The sequence below is a fragment of the Cuculus canorus genome, chromosome 4 (genome assembly GCF_017976375.1).
Source record: "Cuculus canorus isolate bCucCan1 chromosome 4, bCucCan1.pri, whole genome shotgun sequence".
Classification (NCBI taxonomy): domain Eukaryota; kingdom Metazoa; phylum Chordata; class Aves; order Cuculiformes; family Cuculidae; genus Cuculus; species Cuculus canorus.
In genome coordinates, this window is record NC_071404.1 from 30,231,756 (window position 1) to 30,251,907 (window position 20,152).

Below are 20,152 nucleotides of genomic sequence, written 5' to 3' on the forward strand. Positions count from 1 at the left end.
CTCGTGGAAATGTTGGCCTGGACAGAGAAATTTATCTTGGGACAACGTTTGTCTTCTAGCTTTATAAAGAATGCAACTTGTAAGCAAAAATAAAAATTTATATGTAATAAAGGGACATGAATAAAATTGTTAGATATAAGGAGCAATAAAAAATTGTATAGCTGACTGTTTCCTAAAAGTAATAAGAACAAGGCTTAAGGCTGACTTAGTTGAAGAAAGTGGTGAAAGCCACCAGATAAATTACCTTAAACTATATTGAACTTGAACATTAAAATACATCCTCTAGGAATGTTGCCAAACAGGGAGTAGAAGAGAACCGTAAGTAGTTTTCTATATCTGTTTCTTATAAAAGTGTATCAAAGATCTGTTAAAAATATTTGCTTTATGCATGCCCAGAAGTACACACAGTGTTGAGTATGATGTCAGTAAGCACATCAGTAGCTGTGTGGCTAATGCTGGCTGGATTCCAATTCCGAATTATATGTTGCAATAATTACACTTCACAAAATTGTATTTTTGTCCCAGTTTGCGTTTAGAAGGGAGATTAACATTGTGACCCTTCTGCCACGTCTCTGAGAAAAAAATGTATAAAGTTGTCTAGGACATGTTTTTTTAGTCTATTTGTGTCTCAGTTTATGTAGTTAAGAAAACAAGTCTTTAAGTGCATGTTCAGATTGGATACAAATAAGAATTCCAGCTTTATTCAGTAGTTAACGTGTTTGCCTTGTTGCTCAGTAAAGGTTAGTCTCTTACAGGTAATATTGAGACTCATATCTTCATTCAAAATAAAAATAACTGTATGAATGTATTCTGGAAGTTTTAGGACTTTTTCTGCCAAAGACTTAAGCTGATTAGTACCCCATACGTTAGAGAAGCATGAACTAAGGTTACTTTAGTTTTGACTCTTGTGATCTAAACTGGCTTCTGTTCCAACTTGAAGACATGGCAAAGGTAATTTTTAAACTGTATAGCTTATATGCTGCCAACTTGTCATATTGAAGACAGAACTGTGCAGGTACTGCTATTGACCTACATAAACCACACACGTAGTATACTACAGGAAATGGAGACAGGTTAGAACAGTCTTTTTGTGCTGCCACGGCACAAACTATTAGAAGAGCCCCGTAAAAAAGACTTTACAGTAAACATTAAAGCCATTTTGAAATTAAGTCCCATTTTCCCTTCTATTAACTCAGGGCTAATTGTGTGCTCTTCAGCAGGACTGAACTGTAGTGAACTGTACTTTGCTTGCTTCCTGAATTGCCAAGGAAGCTTGTGAGTTCCAACAAGCGAAAGCTTAAAAAAGGCTAAATCGTATGTTGTTCAAGCAGCATGATGTCATCTTCTCTTAAAGGCTAGTGTGTTTTTTCGGAAGATAATCCAGAGAAAAAGAGAACTGTGAAGTTAGTTGCTTGCTGTGAAATGGATTGATTTATGCTGCATGTTGTAAACTGTTTAACTCTAGTAAATGTTTACTGAAAGCGTGTTTATGTGTCTGCATTTGTGTGGAGGGAAAGAGAATGTGTGTGAACTGATGTTTTTAAAACTTGACCAAGGCTTGGCCAAAGTGGACTAAAGTGGGTTGAATTGGAGCAGATTTTCAGAGGCGTAGCATAAACCACATCATTAACACCTAGGCCACCCTTTGACTGGAGACTTGAAATGTCTTATGGTATATGAGAATTACATCTTTAAAAAGAAGCAGTTATGGATTAATTTGTTGTTTGTCTATAGAAATAACATAACAATCTTTTAGAATTGTTAAGACTTAACAGTTGAATGCTTGTCATTAAATATTCACTCAGATGTATTTTGTGTTCCCTTGCCAAATTGACTCACCCTCAAGGCAAATTGATGAACAGCAAGAGCTGTACAATGAACAAGCTTACCAAGACCCATTATCTGCCAGAACTATGATATGTCCGTGTCCCAATTACATTAGCTGTCTTTCAGTCTGCGTCTGTAGACTTTTTCTACGCAAGATATTTTGATGCCTTTCTGTTTCTCTGAAAAGGGGTGCTGTCGTCATTTTAGTTTTTACGGGAAACTTGTAGTACATCTGTATAGTTCTTCCAGATTTACTTTAATACTTTCTTTTACCAAGGGTCACGATCAGAGTTCTACTCTTGCCCAGCACTCTGTTGAATTGACATTACCCAATCATCATCCATTTCACAGAGATTTACTTCGATATGCTAAACTGATGGAGTGGCTCAAGAACACAGATTATGGGAAATATGAAGGGCTAACAAAGGTATGAGAACTGTTCAAGTGATGCTAGAGAATGTACATAATATACTGTTTTTGAGAGTTAAGAGAATTGCCGTTGTGCGTGTCCTTTTAATAGTCCTTTAAATAAAATTTAATTCACTGCTGTTCCCTTCTTGTTCCTCTTTGGAATACGAAATTTCTTTTTTTGGTATTTTATATATCCTGTATTATTTTTCCCCTCCAAGATTCTATGACTTATGAGGTACTTTAAGATATTAATCTTATAATTTATGTAAAACAGGTTTACCATTTTACAGTCTAGTAAGAAAAATAATTAGGCTATTTTCATGTTGATGTCCCTGTTGCTTAAGTGACATTTCAACAGAGCTTTGTTTCACTTCGGAATATCAAAAACTTTAAAGATCTCTTGTAAAGTAGATTAAATAGAAACGCTTTGTAACTTTTAATTAATTTGTTTAAAACTGATGTGGAGTGAAAATATCACTACAGAAGGATAGAAAATGTTTAGATAGAAGTCAAGGAAAAGTTAGTTCTTACACAACAAGTCTTCTTTTATTAAAGTACTGTCGTTCTTAAGCACTCAGCCTTGGAAGATTTAATTTAAAACTCTTAAAATGGCTTTGAAATAGTTGTTCTTCTGCTTTCGGTGTAAGGCAAATGTCAATGAATGATTGACATCTTCATGATCTCCTAATAAAAAATTGAGAGACTTACATATTTATTTATTTATTGTGGGTGCTAAGTAACAAAATTTTGAAGAATATTGGACAGAAATTTTTGGGTGATTTTTGTCAATAAAGGAAAATATTACCATAACCTTTGTACTAAAAATATAAAGAAACCAGATAATCTGCAAACTTTTTTTGATTGTCATACCTCTTGTCTTTTTAAAATTTGAGCTTATTTTTGGCATTGCTGCAAACAAAATATTTTGGGATTGATTAAATCTTATAGCAAAAACGCACACTGAGTTTGTGCCTCCTAAAGTTTTCTATTCTGTTTTCCTTGTGAGAATAGCAATAAAAGAGGTCACGTACCCAGGAAGGCGTGTAAAATAGGCATCCTGTTTACTTTTGGGTGGCATTGTAAGAGTCTAGTAAAAGATGCTACAAAGAATTGTGCTGAATTCTGTCCATTCTACCCATGAATTAATTCTATGATGCTCTGCCACTAGTAATCCTATTTGTATGTATCGCTTTTCGTATCTTTCCTTATGAAGGAGAAGTAGCAGTTTCTAACTGATACTTAGTGATCTCACCAGAAAATTAATATAACCTGCTTAAATATCATGAATATATATTTTGTACTTGCTACATAGATGCATAATTACACACATATATAGTCCAAAACAGTTTTTTTATTTAGTGGAACTCACATGCTTGCTGATTTTTAAGATCTGTTTAACTGTAATAGAACAAAGTCAATATGTATACTTGTTAACTAACTTTACTTTTTTCTTCTAAGAATTATATGGATTATTTGTCACGATTATATGAAAGGGAAATAAAAGATTTCTTTGAGGTTGCCAAGATCAAGATGACGGGCACAACCAGGGAAGGAAAAAAGTTTGGTAAGCTTCCATGAGGCCCGTATCTTGCTTTGAATCTTATTATTTGTTTATAAAATACTCACTATAACACCCAGAACCAATTTTATAATGATGCAAATTGTTTACTTTTGGCAAGGTTGAAGATGTTGGATGAAAAATAAGAGTGGTAAAAATTCTGACTTCCAGAAGGCCTAAGTAGCATAACTGAAATCTTGTGAAATTGGTCAAGATAGAAGGATAAAATATGATATTTCTCGGATTTTCAAATCTGCACTCTATTTTTTAACATATGGCCTACGATATTTTATTACTTGAACTATCCTGCTTTATTACTGGAAAAAAAAATGAAAAATTAACTCTTGTAATTAAAGAAAGCTTGGGCAGCGCATGTTTGTGTTCCTTCTGCTATTACTTCTGCTTTTAAGAAGTTTTAGGTGGACTTTGAAGAAGGAAGCTAGTTTAAATGTCAATTCTAAGGAAACTTGGGTATTTTGTTGTGTTTTCAGTGGGATTTACCTATGTAGGCTAAGACTAGAAGTCATGCTCTGTTAACTTGTAGGTCTTTCTATTTAAGGACATATGTATTCCTGCTAGGATTTAATAGTCTAGTGTGAGTATGGAAGTGAAGCTTTTAAAAAAGAAATAATCTGAATACTTAGAAAACAACAGTGATACAGGTGTTGGTATAATATACTGGTTATTTATATTTTAAAGTGCACTGTTTCAGAACTTGTTTTAAATACTTGTATTTGCTGCAGTTCAGCAGTTTCCAAATTCTAAATTCAGAAAAGATGTGCACCTTTAACCAGTAAGTTCTATCAAGACTGTTTTGGGTCCTGAACTTGGGCTTTGGAGTTTGATCGTAGAGAACGGGAAGAAGGTGAAGCAAAAAGAAAGCAGGAGAATGGTGAGGCTTGATTGAGGGAGAAGGAAGCTGGAAAAATAAGTCACGGCAAGCTGTTGGGTGTGGAGAGCAAGTCGTGTCATAATCTGGTGTTATCAGAAGAGTTAAATTCATAAATCTTGAAAAGCTATCTTATTGTGAGAACAAAACACTTTATCTGAATATAAATTTATTTCAAAAAAAATTTAAACCTGTTTTCCTGGCACTTGTTTTGTGATTTGCATTTGTGAGGAGACAATTTTTGTAGCAGTTTCCTAGCTTTTGTAAATGTTATGGAGTGATCAGGCATTTTGGAGAAAGAGGTCCTTCGTAAGTATAAGAGCTGCACCTTGAGATGGCTTCTGTTGTGTGTTTGTGCAAACTTCAGGTGTGTTTGAACTTTGTACAGAATAGTCAAGGAGGAGAGTAGCAAAGGGTTTTTTTTTACCAGTTATCTTGGTTTGACTTCTTTTGTAATACTACATTTTCACAGTCATACAAAGAGTATGTTTATGCTTGTGTCTTGATGGTGACAGACGTGGGAAACTTGACTCAAGTGCCCAGTCCTCTGAAAATTGCTAGGAACCAGCCATAAAGCCAAAACTGGAAGCTGTATCCAGTGGGGACTCTCCTAGAATTATTGTTATGAGGGATAATTAAACCGTTAAGTAATGGTTATCAATGACCACATATTTGAGGCCACAAGCAAATTTGACAGTGAATTAGATCGAAAAAACGTCAGTCCTTAATACTAATCTTATAAAGAAGAAAAACAAAGTACTTTATGTTTTAAAAGCTTTTTACTTATAGAGATAGTTCACCGTTTAGATATCAAGTTATGCATTTATTTTGTAACAGTTTATAACAGTGCATCATTTCAAAGGCTTTTGTGTTGAAGGTAGTGGTTGTACTATTACCAGTTGTACATTCATTTAAGATACATCACTTATTAATAGTAAACTTATTTAAGGTGTAGTGTAGGTGCATAATGCTCCAGTTGTACGCAGACACTGAAGATGATCTGTTTCCAAGCTGTGTTGGTGTGTGTTCTCGCCTTTTTTTGTGCTTTGGGGTTAGCACTGCTATTTGAATGCCTTAAATGCAGAGGGTTTGCTGGGAGAATTCTGGCATTCTGTGCTAGTGCAAGGTTCTTTGTCTGCATTTTTATGGCAAAAAAATTCTGGGTCATGAGCATCCACACTTGTCTTAAGTAGTCTTTTCCTTTTTTTCTGTTTTTTTTTTTTTCGGATTAAGCCAAGGCTTTGATACTTAAATACCATAAAATCAATGTGGGAAAGAGTGCTACTACTGTCATACAATTACATGATGGGCTTTTCTAAAGCCACTATGGCTTCTCTGATTGACCAGAGCCTGATCTTTGCCTGTAGTTCTTCACATTCTGTAACATAGTCCTGTGCATTTGGAAATTGAGGATGATGAAGAAGTGGGACCAATGCTTGACAGACGCATATGCCAAATGTATCAGACCTAAACCTTTTCATTCAAAACCTTCCAAAACACCCAAGATCTAAAAACTAGGCTGGAATTAAATTTGAGTATATGTATTTATAGAGTTGTCAGTAGCGTTGCCTACTTGAGAACATCTGGTATTTAAGACATGTTTGTGGCATTTAGAAGTATTTACTCATTCTACTACAGTAGGTTCTGCTTGCCTGCTCCATTTTGGGGGGCTTGTAGCATCCATCCTCATCAAGGTCTTCTTAATACCACATACTGCTTTTAGTGTATGTACGCAAATGCCTTTTACTGGTTAGGGATTCTCTGTTTACTACAAATGCCCATTTAGTCTAAATTTTATATTGAAGTCCACTAGAGGAAACTTTTATTCTAAAAAAAAAACCAAAAAAAAAACCAAAAAAAAAACCACAAAGCCAGGAAAAATAATAAAAAACCTCCATACTTTGTAAATTTTTTTACTTTATATTTATTGTTTTCATCCTATCTGAATTTGCAGTTACCAGTTTTTGGTGCAGCATGAATATAAGAGATACATTCTCTATGTAAACATCCTGATTTGCGAGCAATAGTGAAGGTTAGCGAGTCTTACTGTCAATATGAATGATTTTGCAGTATTGGTGTGGTTTTTAAATTGAAGAGGTGGACAATATCTCTGACTCAGTACAAAATTGCATAAATGCATCATAATTTTTTCACATCTGTTATCAATGTGGTTGATTGTAGAAACTGAGTCTTGTTACAATCTTAACTCTGACAAAGAAAACTTAATGGACTTCTCAATTTGGGAGAACCTAAATACATGTTGCCAAAAATGTTCCTTGAACACACTGTGAAGGAAAAAAGTAAAATTTAACTAGAAACCTACTCTGTTTTCCATGTGGCTTAGACACTGAATTTCTATAATAGTACCTCTCCAACTAAATGTGTTTGCAATGTAGTTACTTGCTGCTTATAGTTTTCCGCATGTTTCTTTCCAGTTAGAGCTTAACTTGCATCTTGTGCATGGTTTGTGCAAACTGCATTTTAACTTGTCTTTGTCTTTGATGCTTGCAACCTAATCCATCCCAGCTACACTGCCTCGAAAAGAAAGTGCTGTCAAACAGGAAACGGAGAGTGAGTATAACTAGTTGCATTAGTTGGTATTGTCAATGCATGTGTGTCAATGTAAAGATGTAGTGCTGCATCATGGAAAATCTACCTAACACTGAAGCATTCTGTTCAGAATGAAATAAGTATTAGCAGAGTCATTGTTTTTCCAAGACAAAAATGAAGCATGGCTAAAATGGCCTAACATAGAAGTTAAGAAGGTTTGCAGGCAAAGGGAACATCTTTTGGTTTTCCCATGCTGCTAGTTGATCTAAAACATAAGTTTGTGCCTGAGAGCTTGTCATACTTTTTCAACTCTTCCAGTAGGTTGAGCTAACAGCTTTTATTAGATCTGTAGACTTTGTCTTACTAGTGTCCCTAGACTAGATACCAACACAGCAGTTAAATGAAACTTGCAGGATTGCTTTTAAGTTTCTATGTGTTTGAGATATGAGAAGTTTACATGGGGGTCAAATATGTATGATTTCTTGTTCTTTTTAATTAGCTTTCTCCATCCTGTTCCAACATCTCTGAAAATTTCAAAAAAAAAAAAAAATACAGTCTTCACATAGGAGAAGGCCCCACAATTCAGGAAGAAATGGCTGAATGTTAATTATGACCAAAAGGAGGGGGAACCATTAAGAGTAGAGTTAGTATGGTATTGTAAATCCAGTGAAATAGCTGGAGCAAGCTATGTAGACAAAATGATATTAACAGCAGAAAGGTCAGGTTCATCCAGGTGAAAAAGTGCCTGTGTCTATATATAGTTTTTTAATTTTTTTCCTCCTGTGCATTACTTCTTACGCTAACAGCAGCCTTTGCCCAAAGAACATTCTCAGAGATCATAACTGGTCTTTGCTTGCAAGCTTTCAAGGAGAATGTCTGTCCCAGTGTCCCTGCATTTCACCTTTTTATTCCTTTTATACTGTTTCCCATACTTTACAATGAAGGCTTATGTAGCTACATTGTACTTTAAAACTTGCTAAAGTATTTCCGTTACCTTGTAATGAGAAAAGAATGTATTTATAGCAGAAGTGTTTTGCAGCTTAGACAAAAACTGAGTAGTTTGATTTTAAGGTAGGCAACTAGCAACTCTTAATTTCAACTTTCTGTAGTGAAGCTGTTCTTCTTGAGTATTTTGTTCTGCTTTTTCTCCCCTCCTTCACAGTGTATTTATTTCACAGGTCTTCATGGAAGTTCAGGAAAATTGACTGGATCTACTTCTAGCCTAAATAAGCTCTCTGTTCAGAGTTCGGGAAACCGTAGATCTCAGTCATCCTCACTGTTGGACATGGGGAACATGTCTGCCTCTGACCTTGATGTGGCAGATAGAACAAAATTTGATAAGGTAAAGCCAAAACGTTGCATAGGTTTCCTGCTTATTGTTGTATTAGCACAAATCCTTCTTGTATACTTTTAAGATCTCTACTGTTTAAATCTTAAAACCTGCCGATTTCAAATTCTGCATACACCACACATCCACTAAAGGCAGTTTCTAAGAAATGCATAGATCAGAGTATTATTCTGTGATGATGAAATTCCATTTAGTTCCTTTATATACTTAATGTGATCTGTAAAGAATATTAAGCATAAAAAAGGTCTCAAGTTTAAGCCCAATATGTATTTTTAAGCAAACAGGAATTGAACTGATGGATTCTTCAGCTGCTTTTCTCAATACAAATATTCATGTGTTCTGTCACATTTTGGTGGTATGTAAGGTAAAGTAAAAGGCAGGAAAGCATAATCTTTTAGCCAGGACTTGAAAAAAAATTATACTGCTTTCAAATCAAAGTTATCAGTTTCCAGCTTTAACAAATGGTACTAAGTTGTTTTTGGTATGTCCTCAGCATGTTTTGTGGTTTGTTTGTTATTGGGCTTTTTCCTCCTAAAATGTGACAGTACTCCTCGCTTCTTGTGGAATTAACTCCTCGGTACTGTGGAGGGAAAAGGAACTGTTATCAGCATGAGAGATAAAAATAATTTTCTTGTTCCCTTTTGAATTATTAGAATTATTTTCCTTCAGATTTCTTGAAGTCTTTGCTCAGTCTTCTTCTGGAAGGAAATATTGTATGTCTTAAACAGTTATTATGCAGCTGCTGTGGCAGCTTGTCTAGAATTAAAATGATAGCTTTTTAAAACAGCTTTTTATAAGTATACAATTATTGTGCAAGGTTTTTTCAACTTCATCTTTTATCTCACACCTGTTGGGGACATGTGAGTGTGACTAACGTATAAAAAGTTGTAAGCTGTTGAGCTGACTTGGTATGTTTTTTCAATTTTTCTTTTCTAGGGCAATTATCAGTAGTGTTGGTTTTGTATTGTTTCTAGATTGGTTTCATTTATGTAAGTTATTAATCTTATATATACTTGTGGAGAAAATTCTGTGTGGTGTAAAGATGAAAGATTACAAATATGTCCAACACCTGATTTACAATTTAAGTAGTTCATATTAATAAAATTACATTATTTTAACGAGTTATTGCTAAAGTAGTGTTTCATGTTAGATTAAATCTAACAATCTTGATGAATACTTCTCTTTCATTACAAAATCTGCTCTTGGTTTGGTAGCCAGCTATGTAGAAGCTTCTTCTACAGAGCAGTTATAATCTACATACACAGTTACCTGTTTTTCTTCCCTTAAACTTATAATTTTGTCTTCTTCCTCTTGGCAACCCAGGCAGAATGGCACAACCCATGACTTACTATTAAAATGCAAATATTTTCATTATAGCACAGAAGTCCCTTCTCAGGCTGTGACTAGAAAAATTCTAATTATGGGAAAAAAATAGTTTTTTCTGGATTTCCCAGTGTTATATGGATAGGAAGAGATTATGTTGAAGATGCAAGTATCATTTTTAAAGATACAAGTACATACTGTTTTCATTTCTGTTAAGTAGAAATAAACTTTCTAAAGCTTACTGAAGATAGTATAAAATCCTATGCAACAAAAAAAATGAAATTACTATTGCTAACTGTTCATGGTATTCAGTGTGTTGATGAAATATTTGTCTGTCTTTAGATTTTTGAGCAAGTATTAAGTGAACTGGAGCCTCTGTGTCTGGCAGAGCAGGACTTCATTAGTAAATTTTTCAAACTACAGCAACATCAGAGCATCTCGGGAACAACAACAGTAAGGCTCTTAATTCTGTCACCAAAATAAAAACTATTGAACAGCCTTCATTAGAGACCTGTTTAAAAGATAACTTCTGAATTTGTCTGGCAGTTATGGCATCCAGGTGATCAATAAGTTTTTTGTCCATTAGCTGGCAGAATCTTTATTTTTGGCTGACCAATAGAAAATCTATTAAAGGAGAACTGCCATCATTGTTTTGCTATGGCTTTGTTTCCTCATAAGATGATAACGAACACTTCATCATACTGTGTAGGAAGGCAATGGGGAGTAATTGTGGATATTGTTGCATTCTGGGGAACATGACCGAAAAACTGCCAGAACCTTTCAAACCACTGTATTTGCTGCTTTAGAAAAAAATAAACACAAACAAATACCAAGCTGATAATTATGTTGGTTTTGTCAGATAAGCTTATCACTTAAATATATAATTGGAGACAAGCTTTCAGCTTCCTGTGTATACATTCCTTGTCCTTACAGAATGAAGCAGAGGAAATGGATGGAGGAACTTTATCTCGTTTACACACTTCAGGTGTTCCACAAACAATATCATCTGAGTATGTACTGCTGTTGTTAATTACTGATTCGTAAGCCTACACGTGAATTTATTTGGCACATGAAACTTTTTTCTCTATAATCAGAAATTAATCCCTTTTTGTGAAAATGATTAGTGAACTCTTTATTTGTACCTAAATGCTGAAAGTGTCAGTAAACATGATAATTTTTGTACATAGGAGAGATGTTTCTGTCTATAGTAATATAAAAAAAAAAAGATGCTTAATTCCCTAATGGTTTGCAAAGGGAAACTAGGCTCTGTAATATGTAAAATATGCTTTCGAAAATATGCTTAGTAGAGTTCTGAATTTGAGCATGTGGCAGCTTCCACACAAAATATTTTTTGGAATGTTTTATACCTGTGACTGTTGATTTTTACTGCGTGGCATTGGCATTTCTTCCCTTGGCATTCTGAAAATCACAAGACTTGTTGAATGCAAATGAAACTACTATATCATATAAATTTATCCGAAATTGTTATAAAAGAGCATGTAAAATAGCCTAGTAAACTGTAAGAGTAATATTTTATCTTATGCATTTTTAATAGGAAGGACATGATCCGACAAATGATGACAAAAATATTTCGCTGTATTGAACCTGAGCTGAATAATCTGATAGCACTGGGGGACAAGATTGATAGCTTTAATTCCCTGTATATGTTAGTTAAGATGAGTCATCATGTATGGACAGCACAAAATGTGGACCCAGCTTCCTTTCTCAGCACAACACTTGGCAACGTTTTGGTGACTGTCAAAAGGAACTTTGATAAATGCATTGTAAGTTCTTTAGTTATTCTGATTAAGTTAACCATAATATAGAAAGCCCGCTCCTACCCAGTTTGATTTTACATTTCTTTATAGTTGAATTTTTTTGCGTTTAATCTGAAGTAAAAATGAGTAACTTCATTGCTATTCTATTGCCTGAACCTTAAAAAAAGATAACCTGATTGGTGGTTGTGTTTCTTTTTATTCTAGTCCCCTTTTCTTCAATAATTGGCTATTTGTAACAAATATGACAACTTATTTGCTGCTGTGAACTAACTGACATTTTTAGTTGTTTGTTTATACTTGTACTGTTATTGAGATTCAGTCAAGTAAACTATAGCAGGCTGCCTTTTTTTACTTACCAAAACAAAACCCCATGGACTTAATAAGATTTTGCTTTTCCCCTTTAAGCATAATATGCCAAGTAGACATCTCTTCCATGTGTTCAGTTATTTCTATCTTATATCTAACAAAAACTTGGTTTAGATAAAATGGGAAATCTTTTGGGAGTAGCATAGGCAGCTTCTACTGTCAGAAATTTCTTTTTGCTAGTGTCATATGACCATTATATGAAATACAGCAAGTTTAGTGAAAACACAGCTGCTGGTATAACTTTTTTGTTGTAAATGTAATTTGACTCTAGGCAAACATAATAAGACTGATCATTTTTGATCAGTTTAGTGCTTAAAATATTTTGAAGCTGATTTTTTAGGTTATATGCAGAAACAAAATTTCACTGGAACGTTAAAGAAACTGTGTAGCAAAAGGAACTGTTAGCTTGGCTGAATCTGAAAAGTGAATTGCTTCTGGTTCATAAGTATGGTTTTTTTCTTAATACTAAGTAAGTAAACAATGCAGAATAAAAGCTGGAAGACTTTCCCTGCCCATCTTCCTTTTTTCTTTACAGGTTTTCTTTTCTTTTACTAGTTATGTGGTCTGAAGTTGTATTAGAGGCTAACATCTGTTCCTGTTTTAAATTTAAGAGTAATCAAATGAAGCAAATGGATGAAGTAAAAATCTCCAAGAAGAGCAAAGTGGGGATCCTTCCATTTGTTGCTGAATTTGAAGAGTTTGCAGCCCTCGCTGAATCAATTTTCAAGAATGCAGAACGGCGAGGAGATCTAGATAAAGCCTACATAAAACTTATTAGAGCTGTTTTTGTCAGTGGTAGGTTGCTATAGTTACTAAAATGATTGTTTCCTCCTATTTATGTATAATTTTGCTCCAGTTAACAGATTACTTTTTTTTTAAAGACTGTTACAAGCCACATAACCAAAATTTCAGCATGATATCAGTCACCTCTGTTATTCCTGGAGAGGAAGCATTAACTTTTGATTTTAATACGCTTTTTAAGAGCAAACTGTAGATATTTCCCTTTGTACATACCTCTAAAGTAATTTTCAGCTGTTACAGAGGGAAGTAGTAAAGACTCTGGAGGGAGAGATGGCAGTAATGTGACATGCTCAATCTGACATGGCTTCCTGTCTTTTCTGCCCCAGTGTAGCTTAAACAAGGAGATGAATCTGGATGGGATCTCTGGCATTTGGTTCTAATACTGTACATCTTCCCAGCCCTTTCTGAAATAAATCCCTTTAGTTATGGCTATGAATTTGATCCTTTCTTGGCAGATTAGGTCCTTTGTGTCCTATCCTGACACAACAGAATGTTTCTCCTGTCCTCCCTGTTTTCCCAACTGTAGTCTGGAAAAACAACAGCAACAACCTTGTTCTAACATTAAAAGAAAAAAAAAAAAAAAAAAGTGGGAGAGTAAACGCAAAATGAAGAATTCTTGAAAAATTGTCATTCCTATTTAAAATGAGAGGACACAGATGGACAGAGCTCTCCGTGCTGATATACCTGCAAACTTTCAAACAGCTCTATATATAGCAATTCCCAGCCATGGAAGTTTACCTCTTTCTTCAGGGGAAGATTAGGCAAGAAGAGACAGTAAAGGCAATGAAGCTAGTTTGAGGAAATTACAGCATAGTGGTTCTGAACATATTAGGGAATCATGAAGAGACATTACTTCATCGTATGATAGACCAGAGTCCCTATGTACTCAGTAGGACCGTCCCAGCTGATAGGACAGTAAATTTTGAAAATATGTTTTATTTGATTTCACTTGACTATTCTTTCTGTAAGAACTTAGTGTTCAAGTGTTAAAATTAAGAAAACACCAATAGAGAGGCAAAACTTTACAATGATAAAATAGCGTAGGAAGAATTGGAAAAGCTTATTATAAAAGGAGTTGACAATGATGCCAGCCAAACACTGAAGAAGGAAGAAAGTGTGTTTCAGACAAGTACAGAGCAAACTTAAATGACAAAGATGGGAGAAGATAGCAGTAAGGAATGAGGATGTAACAAAGACAAAATTAAGTACAAAATCAGCACGAGCAGTGTGATTAATGCAGTAGGATATTTAATTTACAAGTAATATTTGAAACAGGTCAGAAAGATGTAGTACTTCAGTTAGAATTGACAAAGACAGTTAGAAAACTATGTGGGGAAAACCAAAATTGGCAGTAACAGACCCTAGTTGGCAGCTCAGTGTTCTGACTCAAATGAATTTGTGATCTTCACTGATACTCTGGTGCCTAGGTTCACTTTCATGGTGGGGTATCCTGGTAATATCAGCAGAATGATTAAGGGATAAATGGGCATGGAGACTTAATTGTGTTCTTTATTGAAGCCATCCTTTTTCAGCCTGCTTTTATGTACAATAAGGGAGCAGTAGGTAGATTTTTTTGCCTACCCTGTTTTTGGTGGTTGGCTGGGTTTTTTTTTTTTGTTTTTGTTTTTTGAGGGGGGTTGAAAGCAAGAGAGTTATGTGCATGGCTATCTATTTTTATTTTTAAGTGTGGAGATTGTCAGTACCTTTTGACATGGAGCTAATAAGTTAAGCAAAAATTGAGACTGGGAAGTACATTTTTAAAACCCCACAACCTCATTGAAGATTTTTGTTCTAGCAGAGAGGGGAATGATACTTTTTTTAATAGTTCTGTCATAAGGAATGTATTAAGGATAATGAAAACATATCTGTAAGCCTCCATGGAAAGTGGGATGTTTCTCACTTATGTAAATGACCATATGTAGTCACTACTTTGTATCTTTTTAGAAGTGACTTTCTTTGGCGTACAGATTTCATGGTCTTAGAACCTGTACCTATCTGTTACTACTTTTGAAGGCTCTCAGATTTATTTAGTTGCAGTTATGACAATTACTCATACGAATGGTTATCGTTGACATAAAATAAATATTCTCTCTTCTGACAGTATTATGGTTATCAGTTACGTTTTCCTGAATTTTGTTATCCTTTTGGTATCTTAAGTATTTTGCTTCCTTTTTCTTTCAGTTGAGAAAGTAGCTAATGAAAGCCAGAAAACGCCCAGAGATGTGGTCATGATGGAGAACTTCCACCATATTTTTGCAACACTTTCTCGCTTGAAAATTTCTTGTCTTGAAGCTGAGAAAAAAGAAGCCAAACAGAAATACACTGATCATCTTCAGTCTTATGTAATTTATTCACTTGGACAGCCTCTTGAGAAATTAAATGTAAGTATATTTGAGTGTACGTGCATTTAAATGGTCCAGAGTAGTCTTTTTCAAGTGCTTAATTTGCACTATCTGATCTCTTTATCGCTTAATCTGTTGTAATCTCTGTTTTGTTATTATAGGCTTGAGCATGCCTGGCAAGACTGTTCTACTTGTAAGAGTAACAGTCTTGGGTGAAAATAACTAAATTTTTCATGGCAATGAATAGTACTGGCTAAACATCAGTTGTCTTACGTAAATAGTTTTGAGGAAGGAAAGAACAAGGGAGAAGTAATTAGAAGCTTTGGGATAATTTTTGCCACCTCAACTGCAGAGAAATTTAGAGTAGTTCCTGAACTGTTCAACAATTAGAAAAGAATTAGGATAAGTTCTGTATGTCTGAAGTTGAACCAAGTGTTAAGCTGAATGCTCACTTAGGCCAGGCTCAGTTCTGTGCACCGAATGTTTCCCAGTCTTCATTTCTTTTTCTATAAGCTGGATTTCGGCCATTCATTTTCTGAAAAGTCCAAGATGTATTCTCTTTTTGAAAATTAAAATGGTTTACTGCTGCTTCACACTTGTTGTGGATCGAGTCTGGCCAGCACCTAAGCTGCCCCATAACCTGCTGACTGCCCACTCCCGAAGCAGGACAGGGAAGAGGATAGGAAGAGCAAAAGTGAGAAAATTTGTGAGTGAAGATAGCGACAGCTTAGTCAGTGAAGAGAGAGAAAGGAAGCAATGCAAAGGCAGTCGCTCACTACATCCCACAAGCAGACTGATGCCCAGCCAGTTTCTGAGCAACAGCTACCTTGAAAACAAATACCACCTCCACCCCCTTCTCTAACGGTCGTTTTTATAGCTGAGCATGATGTTACATGCTATGGAATACCCTTTGGCCAGGTTTGACTTGTCAGGCAATAACCAAAGCACTAGTGTGTTATTCAGCCCTGCTTTAGCCACAAATCCAAAACACAGAACCATGTGGGCTGCTGTGAAGAAAGTTAACTCTGTGGAGCCATGTATGTCCATAGGCATACATACCTCCATTTTTATTATGTTGAGCCAACTGGTACAGGGCAGTGAGAAGAGAGGACAATTATGAACAAATATTGCTGTTGTGTAGTTATGGTTTAAGTACAGAAAATCTTATTCAGATGCTTACTTAGTTTGTCGAGAAGATCCAGTATTTTTCCAGGCTATAGCCTCAATACTTGAGGATTTTGAGGGCAATTCGAAGTTAGTTATAAGGTTGCAAAGAAAAGCGTGATTACTTCTAGAGAAGTCTCTGGGAAGACCTTATAGCAGCCTTCCAGCACTTAAAGGGGGCTACAGGAAAGCTGGGGAAGGGCTCTTTATCAGGGAGTGCAGGGACAGGGCAAGGGGTGATGGTTTTAAGCTGAAAGAAGGTAGATTTAGATTAAATATTAGGAAGAATTTTTTTCCTGTGAGGATGGTGAGGCACTGGCACAGGTTGCCCAGAGAAATTGTGGATGTCCCATCCCTGGAGGTGTTCCAGGCCAGGTTGGATGGGGCTTTGAGCAGCCTGACCCACTGGAAGGTGTCTCTGCCTATGGCAGGGGCATTGGATCTAGATGATGTTTAATGTCCCTTCCAACCCAAACCACTCTGTGATTGTAGAAATGATTGATTTCAGATTTACACTAATACTTCTGGAGTGCTGTATTGTTGTGCTGTGCTTTAATGTTTACAGCTGGGCCCTGCTTCATGCCCACTTAAAAGAACAAAAATGGGAGTAACACATAACAGTTGTCAAGCAGAATCAAGATTTAATCGCACATCTCTTTGTCAAGCTGATAGATAGTTTAGATTTGTGATCATCATTAGTGTTATTGTTTGTTAGCATTTTTTTGAAGGTGTTGAAGCTCGTGTGGCACAAGGTATACGAGAAGAGGAAGTAAGCTATCAACTGGCTTTTAATAAACAAGAGCTTCGTAAAGTTATAAAGGAATATCCTGGTAAGGAAGTAAAGAAGGGATTGGATAATCTGTACAAGAAGGTAGATAAGCATCTCTGCGAAGAAGAAAACTTACTTCAGGTAAACTAAATCATGGCTTAACAACCTTGTAATGTTTATGCAAGGCTTTTTATTATTGCTTTTGCTTATGTGTTCTGTGAGAAGTGCCTAGCTTTGGCATAACTCTGAAAAACAATGAATTTTGATTGTTTTTTAAATAATCCCACTCTGATTCTACTTGTAACATTGCTTTGAAGAGTTGTGATAGAGATAAAGGAAGCTTCTTTCTGAACTCTGTGATTCTCTGGCTGTCCATTTATGGGTGATCTCTGTTATGCAAAATATACTGGAAGCAGATAAAGCTAGATTTAAATGAACTGTTAACCTGATAGGAAGTTTAGCTGATACGCGATAGCAGAATATACTTTCAATTACATCTTTTCTGACAGTATATAAGTTTTTTTTCTTATACTCTGTAAACATTCTTACTGGAGCAAATGTATGAACAGCTTTTGATACCTGAAATACGAATTAGGAACGCTGTTCTGGTTAGGGGTGTTTTCTTCAAAGACAAAAGCAGTACCTCTTTCAGGGCAACTTCCTCCTCTTTACTGTTTTCTGCCTTGCTGATTTGATAGGAGTCTTGTAAACATCAAAGTTCCTAAACCTAATGGGTAAAACTTCAATCATTTTTTTTTAATGTAGTTCAGTTTCCTGAACTTTGTTGTTAGCAAGGTTTAGTTCTGAAGTTATACCTGAACTGCAAATCAGTAAGTCAGTGTTCTGTAGTTCACATATAGAGTGTTGTGCCAATTGACATTACCTGAAGTTTCCTTTTTTTGGCAGGTTGTGTGGCATTCCATGCAAGATGAGTTTATACGACAATATAAGCACTTTGAAGGGCTGATAGCTCGCTGCTATCCTGGATCAGGAATTACTATGGAATTCACTATACAGGATATTTTAGACTACTGCTCCAGTATTGCACAATCTCATTAAGTTCCAGAAAGGAAAAGAGAAGCTGGCAAAGTTTGTGCCTGTATATAAGGGAATCAAACACTATAAAAGCTATTTGTCTTTAAAAGGTGGATTTCCATGTGTATGTGTAGTTAGCTGCCATATATCTCAAGTTACACTCCTGCTTCAAATGTCTCTCCGAGCAGAATGAAACCTTCGAAGACTTGTTGCTCTTCTACTGGGTTGAATTACAGTTTGAAAATATTAATTCTCTGAAACACTTTGGATATAGGTTTTTCCCTTTCCCTAACGTTCAGATACTTTTATTTATAATCCCTTCTCTTGGTAAAAGAAGAAAGCACTACCTTTATAGTGCACAAAAAGGATACTACTGTTTTCACTAATACTTCACATCCTGGAGATTAAGTAAGCATTAAAGACTATCAGATCTTTTCCTTTCCTCTTTCTGGAACGTATGGATGTGGAACTTATGCAGTGGGAGTACTGAATTCATGTTCTGAGGTTTAATGTGGCTATGGCTGTAATTCTTAATTAAACTCTGATCATCATATTATTTATTTCTATCGAGTGTTATTTGAAAAAGGTGAAAATGCACTTATTTCCCTTGTTTTGTCTCTGGGCATTGAAGTAGAATTACTCTATTTCTCAACACATTTATTTTTTTCTTTTAATATGAATTAGCACTGGTATATATGTAAACCCCCTTCCTTGTCCTGGAGCTTCAGCTGCCTGTGATTTCAAGGCAGTTTTCCTGTACAGCTTGAGGAAATTGCTAAGTCATTGGGTAGGGTTGGAGTGTATGCAGAATAAAAACAGGCACACTAGAGAGGTAAACATGGAGATGGGTAAGATTTTGGTTTTTGAGATAGAGATTCAAGAATAAAAACCCCCCAAATACTAACATTGATGCTGTAAAACCCATAAGGAAAATGGGTTAATTAATGACACTAACACTCATTAATTCCTGGTTGGTTTTTGTTTATTAATAAAACACTTGCTCCCAGTTATGTATTACCTGCTTAGAGCATCTGTGCATGTGAGAAAAGGTACCCAAAGCACTACCGAGGTGAGGTAATGGTTACACTTAGCAGACATTCTCTTGAAGTAGTATAGACATCCGGTAAAAGAAGAGCGCTTGTCCCTTCCACATCTGACGCTTCCAATCCCTGCAGCTGGGCCCCAGCAACTGTGGCACGGGCGGCTGTACCACAGACAGTGAAGAGCATGGGAGACCCTATGGAAAAGGATCACAGCCGGCAGTGACAGATACGCGTCTCCACTTGAGGTAAGAGCCAACCTGTTCTCGTGGGCTGTTCCTCTGCAGAGCCAGCAGCTCCCACCAGGAGACAGCTCCTTCTGGCCAAGTTCCTAATGCGGCCTTGGGTGGGAGTCGGTGACGCACCGTCCCGCCCCCGGGGGCGGGGCCGCCTGCCGCGGGCACTGCCGGGCGGGGCGGGGCGCGGCGGGGCGCGCGGACGTTGGCGGGGCGGGTGGTGCGTCCCGCGTTGCCGGGGCGATGGGGCGGAAGTGGGCTGCGCGCCGCGCGCCATTTTCAAACGGGCGGCGGGGCCCGCGGCCCCTGAGGCCGCCGAGTTGTGCCCTGCCCCGGGCAGCCCCCGCGAGCCCGGGCTCCTTCCCTCGGGGCCCCAGCGGCTCCTGTGAGCGGCACCCCGCGAGGATTTGCTCTTAGCGGCGCGGCTGGTAAGAACGAGAAAGAGGGAGCGCGGAAAGAGTGAAAATAAACCTGTTTGAGAAGACAGCGGCTGCTCCTCTGTGTGTGAGGGCTGGGGGTGCTGAGGGGCCCAGAGTGGCCGGTCTAGGGCGCGAGTAATGAGCAGGCCCGTAACCCAGAGGGATTTCTTGTGCTGCAACGTGAACTTGGGCGGTTTGAGGGCTCTTTAGAGAAGAAGATCCTGTTTTTCTAGATTCTGAGTTGGTTTTGTGTTGGCAAAATACAAATCCCCATGTCCGGAGGGCCAGAACTGGAT

The 20,152-nt window shown here is 36.7% G+C and overlaps 2 protein-coding genes across 8 annotated transcripts in view; both read left to right on the top strand.

Annotated features, from left to right (window-relative positions):
• The window catches only part of EXOC1 (exocyst complex component 1), a 29,517-nt gene extending 10,332 nt beyond the window's left edge, over positions 1-19,185 (top strand). For 3 of the 5 annotated variants that reach the window (XM_054065171.1, XM_054065170.1, XM_054065173.1), the window contains 11 exons: positions 2,105-2,254; positions 3,697-3,802; positions 7,212-7,256; positions 8,414-8,577; positions 10,249-10,359; positions 10,840-10,916; positions 11,462-11,690; positions 12,662-12,845; positions 15,033-15,232; positions 17,073-17,267; positions 18,033-19,185. In XM_054065171.1, coding sequence (XP_053921146.1) covers positions 2,105-2,254; positions 3,697-3,802; positions 7,212-7,256; positions 8,414-8,577; positions 10,249-10,359; positions 10,840-10,916; positions 11,462-11,690; positions 12,662-12,845; positions 15,033-15,232; positions 17,073-17,267; positions 18,033-18,185 — 1,614 coding nt within the window. In that variant the 3' untranslated portion in view covers positions 18,186-19,185. The remainder of the gene's footprint in view (positions 1-2,104; positions 2,255-3,696; positions 3,803-7,211; positions 7,257-8,413; positions 8,578-10,248; positions 10,360-10,839; positions 10,917-11,461; positions 11,691-12,661; positions 12,846-15,032; positions 15,233-17,072; positions 17,268-18,032) is intronic. The other 2 variants (XM_054065172.1, XM_054065174.1) reach the window with 1 other exon arrangement.
• A 503-nt stretch (positions 19,186-19,688) lies between these two features.
• CEP135 (centrosomal protein 135) overlaps positions 19,689-20,152 on the top strand; it is a 37,303-nt gene continuing 36,839 nt past the window's right edge. For all 3 annotated transcript variants that reach the window (XR_008449794.1, XM_054066144.1, XM_054066145.1), the window contains exon 1: positions 19,689-19,865. The gene's annotated coding sequence lies outside the window, so the exon portion shown is untranslated. The remainder of the gene's footprint in view (positions 19,866-20,152) is intronic.